Source organism: Spinacia oleracea, chromosome 6, assembly GCF_020520425.1.
Source record: "Spinacia oleracea cultivar Varoflay chromosome 6, BTI_SOV_V1, whole genome shotgun sequence".
NCBI classification, from domain to species: Eukaryota; Viridiplantae; Streptophyta; class Magnoliopsida; order Caryophyllales; family Amaranthaceae; genus Spinacia; species Spinacia oleracea.
This window is the reverse complement of record NC_079492.1, coordinates 19,328,555-19,334,681: the sequence shown is the minus strand read 5'-3', so window position 1 is coordinate 19,334,681 and position 6,127 is coordinate 19,328,555. Positions and strand designations below refer to the sequence as shown.

The following is a 6,127-nucleotide window of genomic DNA, read 5'->3' as shown; positions in this document are numbered from 1 at the left end:
TATAAATACATCCAATTCCCAAGAAATGCACACACAATTCTAGATAGAGAAACATTCTACTACTTACTTTAATGCTTTCTGTTTATTAATTACACCTTCCAAAAAACCCGTGTCTTACTTAAGCATCGAAGGGAATATTCCTTCGGGAATATTCTTGTTTTGTAGATACGCCGCCGATGTGGACTGGATCAGACACTACGTGGAACCTGATACCTCCTCATCATCATACAAAGTAAAAAACTCCCACAACATTTGACGCCGTCTGTGGGGAGGTAAGGTAACATGGTAGACGTCCAGCACTTCGGAGACGTGCCCCTCAGTCGAAATGAAAATGACGAAACCGTAATCAATGGTGATCGTCCTCCTCGAGGGAGGGACGACAGAAGCCACTAGTCTGCAGGGCATGACGGCCGTCTTGATCCTCCTCCAGAGTCACAACCCGAGCAGGTTCAAGTGGAAGATGAGATGGGTCAACCTTTGTTTCCTCCAGGCGGCCACTTGAGGGATGATGCCGACACCGTCATGGAAGAGAACCCAGACTTGCCGGTGTCTGCTGGGCAGCTCAAAGATATCCTAGCTGGATTCAAAGCACAGATGGACACCCTACAAGATGAGATCAAGATTATCCGTTTTCAATCTCAGGGGACGAGAATTCCATTCTTTAATGGACTCACTCGGTCTAATGTCTGGCGGCAAGACCAAGCACGAAATGACGATCATGACAGACGCTTTGATAGAACAAGAACTTCCTTCTAGCCCATAGCTCCGCGTCGGATCCTGCCAACTTCTCGGCCTGAACCTGGACCGTCCCGAAGAGTACCGATTATTCAGCTAGATAGGCCCCAAAGAAACTGAGTTGTCAGATACAGGTTCCACTCCTGTCATGCAAGATTCACCCCTCGCTGCCCCTTCGCGCCATCTCACCAGGACTCATGTCAGCCGCGCGGACAGCGAGCGGCGTAGAACATCCCAGAATAGAAGGCAGGATCCAATATGCCATATTCAACAAGGGGTAGCCCGCATCATCCTCGATTACACTACCCCATTCTGTGCTGATATCATGAATGCTCCCAAGGAGCCTAAAGTAAAACCACCTGCTATTGACGCCTATGATGGCACGTCTGATCCTGATGTACACCTCTTGGCCTATCGGCATCATATGTATGTCCAGGGGACTACTGATGCAACCTGGTGCAAATACTTCCCGTCCATTCTGAAAAGGGTTGCCTCCAAATGGTTCGAGAAGTTGCCTACGGGAACGATCAACACATATGCCGAATTGGAGATGCTATTTTCAGCAAGATTTATGGCTTATAAAGAAGAGAAAAAGACGAGCATGCATTTGGGTCGAATACAGCAGGAAAAGATGAATCTTTGCGAAGCTATGTTCGACGTTTCAATTTGGAATCAGGACAGATTCCAGACCTGCCTAACGGGGTGGCGTTTGATGATTTCTTCAGGGGACTTAAGAAGGGGTCCTTTAAGTTCGATTTGGTGAAGAAAAGTGTGAGAACTATGTCAGACGCTCTGGATGAGGCCGAGTCCTTTATCCATGCCACTGAAATCTGCTCCGTCCCCAAAGAGTCTAAGGGAACAGAGGCCACAGATTATCCTCAGCGCAAGGATAAGTCAGACAAAAAGACCAGTCGTCCGAATGGGACATGGGCCATTGAAAAGAAAGGATATCAGACAGACCGCTCCCAAGGGCAGAAAAGAGGACGACACTATGACAAAGAAAGGTTTGAATACAACACTGACCTGTATACGATATTGCTAGATGTCAGTGATAGGTATGAGATAGATCGACCGTTCCCCATGAAGTCGCCGGTGGAAACCCGGGACAGCTCGCTTTACTGTAAGTTCCATTGTGATGTGGGACATGAAACAAAAGATTGCAAGTCCCTACGAAGGGCTCTGGATGGACTAGCCGCTAAAGGGTTCCTGAAATCCTATCTCAGCACAAGCACAGGGGGATGTGGTAAAAAGTTCTACAAGAAAAGAAAGTCACCGTCATACCGACGTGATGACAACGACACTGACCCAGAAATTGTAGCCGTCATCTCAGGAGGTCCAGCCGCTGGGGGCCCAACAATGAGAGGTCAAAAAGACTATGCAAGCCGGTTGGGACAGGTCATGTTGTCTGGAAAAGCCCCAATTGACCATTTCCCTAAAGTGGAGATTTGTGAATCTGACAGGGGCAAGATCGCCACTCCACATGACGACCCCTTGGTCATTGAATTGAAGGTCGCAAACCTCAAGGTAAGGCGTATTCTAGTAGATACGGGGAGTTCGTCAGACATTATCAGCACGACTTGTCTAAGTCGTCTTGAGCATGATCCAAAGACAATTGAAAAAATACATTATCCGATCATTGGATTCGGAGGCGGCGTAATTCATCCTCAGGGGATAATCACTCTGCCCCTACGAGTTGGAGGCCGGCATCAAAGCAAGAACTTGAGCGTCCGCTTTCTAATTGTAAAAGACCTCACTGCTTACAATATCATACTGGGTCGTCCAACTTTGAATCAGGCCAAGGCAGTGGTCGTCACTCATCTTATGCTCATGAAGTATGTCTGTGATAAAGGTCAGGTCGGCACAATTCATGGTGATCAACAGCTAGCAAGAGATTGTTACCTCACTACGCTAAGTCCCGAGGCTTGGGGGAAAACTGACGAAGCCAGAGCAAGCTCGAAAAGAAAACTAGATGAGATGGAGGAGAAAGTCAAGAAGGAGACCTTTACCATTGCCACGGCTCACATGGAAACTAGGCGGCCTGAGCCGGTTGGTGGACATTATGAAATCATCCTTGATGAAGCACGTCCAGATAGGACGGTGCCAGTAGGGGTCTCTCCTGACGACCATCTTGGGGCACACTTAGTCACTCTCCTGAGGGAATTCCAGGACATTTTTGCTTTTGCTGTGGAGGAGATGCCGGGCATTGATCCAAGCATAGCTGTCCACAAGCTCAATGTAGATGAGTCCTTAAAACCTGTTCGTCAGAAGAAAAGAAATCATGGGGAAGCAAGAAACAAAGCCGCAGCAGAAGAAGTACAGAAGTTGTTGGAGGCTGGGTTCATTCGGCCAAGTCAATATCTAGATTGGGTGGCAAATGTAGTATTGGTGCCGAAGCCCAACAAATCCTGGAGAATGTGTGTGGACTATACAGATCTAAACAAGACTTGCCCAAAAGACAGCTTCCCTCTACCCAAGATTGACCGGTTGGTAGATTCAACGGCTGGCCATGCTTTGATGTCTTTCATGGACGCATACTCGGGCTTTCACCAAATTCCTTTGTGGCCAGACGATCAGGAAAAGACGTCATTTATTACTGAGCAAGGCCTATACTGTTACAAAGTGATGCCGTTCGGTTTAAAGAATGCGCCAGCCACATTTCAACGTCTAGTCAACACCGTCTTCTCTTGTCAGTTAGGGCGAAACATCGAAGCTTACATTGATGATATGATAGTAAAGAGCAAGCAACGCGAAGAACACTTGGCTGACTTAAGAGAAACTTTTGAGACGCTCCAAAAATATCAGATGAGGTTGAATCCAAAGAAGTGTGTTTTTGGGGTGACGGCTGGAAAGTTCTTGGAATTCCTTATTGATGAAAGAGGAATCGAGGCCAATCCTGATAAAGTACAAGCAGTAATAGATATGACGTCACCAAAATCAATCAAGGAAGTCCAACGCCTGACGGGATGTCTAGCGGCCCTGGGGCGGTTCTTATCAAGGGCAGGCAACAAGTGTCATTACTTCTTCGGCACAATCAAGAAGAAGAGCAAATTTGAATGGACTGACTCGGCAGAAACTGCCTTCGTCCGATTAAAAGAACACCTCCACACCTTACCTCGGCTTGTCAGTCCTCTTCAGGGGGAAACTTTGTATGTGTATTTGGCCATTTCTGAGTGGTCCTTGAGTGCTGTCTTGCTAACTGAAAGGGAGGGAGTGCAACTCCCCGTCTATTTTGTGAGCCATATCCTGCAAAACACTGAATTAAGATATTCTCCAATTGAGAAGTTTGCACTTGCGCTGTTTATGGCCAGCAAGAAGCTGCGCCCTTATTTTCTGGCACACAAACTAGTGGTATACACAGACCAGCCTTTGAAACAACCTCTTACTAAGCTAGACGCTGCTGGACGAATGCTGAAATGGGCTATTGAGCTGAATGCATTTGATATCTCATATGAGCCTCGAAAAGCTATCAAGGGACAAGCATTTGCTGATTTCATTGCAGAAATGACGAGGCCGACTTTTGAAAAGAATGTGGCGACTCGCTGGACAGTCTATGTAGATGGCTCTTCAACCCAGAACGGGTGTGGAGCCGGCATAATATGTCAATCTCCTGAAGGAGACAAGTATGAGTATGCCATGAGATTCAATTTCCAAACATCCAACAACGAGGCAGAATACGAAGCTTTATTAGCCGGCATAAAAATGTGCAAAGCTGCTGGAGCTCAAGAGATACTTGCCTTCTCTGACTCTCAGCTCATTGTGAGTCAAGTAAATGGGGACTACGAGGCAAGAGACCCTAACATGATCAAATATATGCAAGCTGTGCATCAAGAAATAGAACATCTAAAGAGCTTTGAAGCTAAGCAGATTCCCAGAACGGAGAACAATCAGGCCGATGCCCTGTCAAAACTAGCTAGCTCGGCTTCCTGTGATACACCGCGTCAAGTGTTCTCGGAAGTAAAGGATAAGCGAAGTATTGAGCAGGAATTGTGCGCTCCTATGGTAGCTATTCTGGATCGGTCGTCAACCTGGATGGACCCTATCATTGCTTACAAAGTGGACGGTACGCTTCCGGACGCTTCAAGTCTGGCCGCCAAAATACAAAAGAAGAGTTCTTGGTTTGAATGGTGGAATGGAGTTTTGTACAAGAAGTCATTTTCTAGACCCCTCCTGCGGTGTGTCACTCCTGAGAAAGGGAAAGAAATTCTAGATGATTTGCACCAAGGATTATGTAGCTCCCACATTGGAGGACGAGCTTTGGCAGAGAAAGCCTTGCGAACTGGTTATTACTGGCCCACTTTGAGAGAAGACGCCCTAGCCATGGTGCAAAAATGTGACAAGTGCCAACGGTTTTCTCATCTCATCCACAGGCCAGCCCACCCTCTCACTCCTATTATGAGTCCCATTCCGTTTGCCAAGTGGGGAATGGACCTGTTAGGGCCATATACAGCGGCCCCTGGAGGCCGGCGCTATGTGATAGTGGCTGTTGATTACTTCACCAAGTGGGTTGAAGCAGAGGCTCTCAAGAACATAAAGACAAGTGATGTGAGGGCGTTTATCTGGAAAAATATCATGACTCGCTTCGGAATACCTCAAGCGATCGTCTTTGATAATGGGCCTCAGTTTGAGACGCCTAAGCTGAAGGAGTGGTTAGCAGACCACGGCATAAACAACTGCTTTGCCTCTGTGGGACGACCTCAAACCAATGGCCAAGTCGAAGCTTTTAACAAGATCATCTCCGAAGGGATCAAGAAGAAACTAGATGAAGCCAAGGGTCTATGGGCCGATGAGCTGCCAAACGTCTTATGGTCCATCTGCACCACAGCTAAGAACTCAACCGGTGAAACCCCATTCCTGCTAGCCTATGGAGCTGAGGTCGTATTGCCCATAGAAATGTGTGAACCTACACTAAGGGTCATGTTATATGACGAGAATGCCAATTGGGAAATGATGAAGTTGGCCCTTGACTTTTTACCTGAAGTAAGAGGAAATGCAGCATTGAGGCAACAACTGTAGAAGATAAGGATGGCGAGGGAGTACAACAAGAAAGTCTCCAAAAGAGTGCTCAAAGTAGGAGACTTTGTTCTCCGAAAAATGGAATCTGTGGGACGAGCCAACGAACAGGGTAAACTGACCTATCGCATTCAGGACATGTAGGGCCGACCAATTCTACGCACCTGGAATGCAGACAATCTCAAAAAATACTTTTTCTAAGGTGTATTCTGATTATCTTTTATGAAAGAACCTGTGGTTTAGACAACGGCCGCTAATGGTCCTAATGGAGTAGTAGTCTCCCTTGTAACCGGCTAAATTCGCCTTACAAAGTATAAATAATACTACTCTTGTTTCGTCCTATTTATTACTCTTTACTAATTAATCTAACATATGCATGCAA

At 46.7% G+C, this 6,127-nt stretch overlaps 2 protein-coding genes across 2 annotated transcripts; both read left to right on the top strand.

Annotated features, from left to right (window-relative positions):
- Positions 1-1,060: 1,060 nt before the first annotated feature.
- On the top strand, positions 1,061-1,498 carry LOC130462984 (uncharacterized). Its single transcript, XM_056831991.1, has one exon. It carries the CDS (start codon positions 1,061-1,063, stop codon positions 1,496-1,498), a length of 438 nt encoding a protein of 145 aa, XP_056687969.1.
- A 17-nt stretch (positions 1,499-1,515) lies between these two features.
- On the top strand, positions 1,516-5,748 carry LOC110802566 (uncharacterized). Its single transcript, XM_022007996.2, has one exon. The coding sequence runs from the start codon at positions 1,516-1,518 to the stop codon at positions 5,746-5,748; it is 4,233 nt and encodes a 1,410-aa protein (XP_021863688.2).
- Positions 5,749-6,127: the final 379 nt, after the last annotated feature.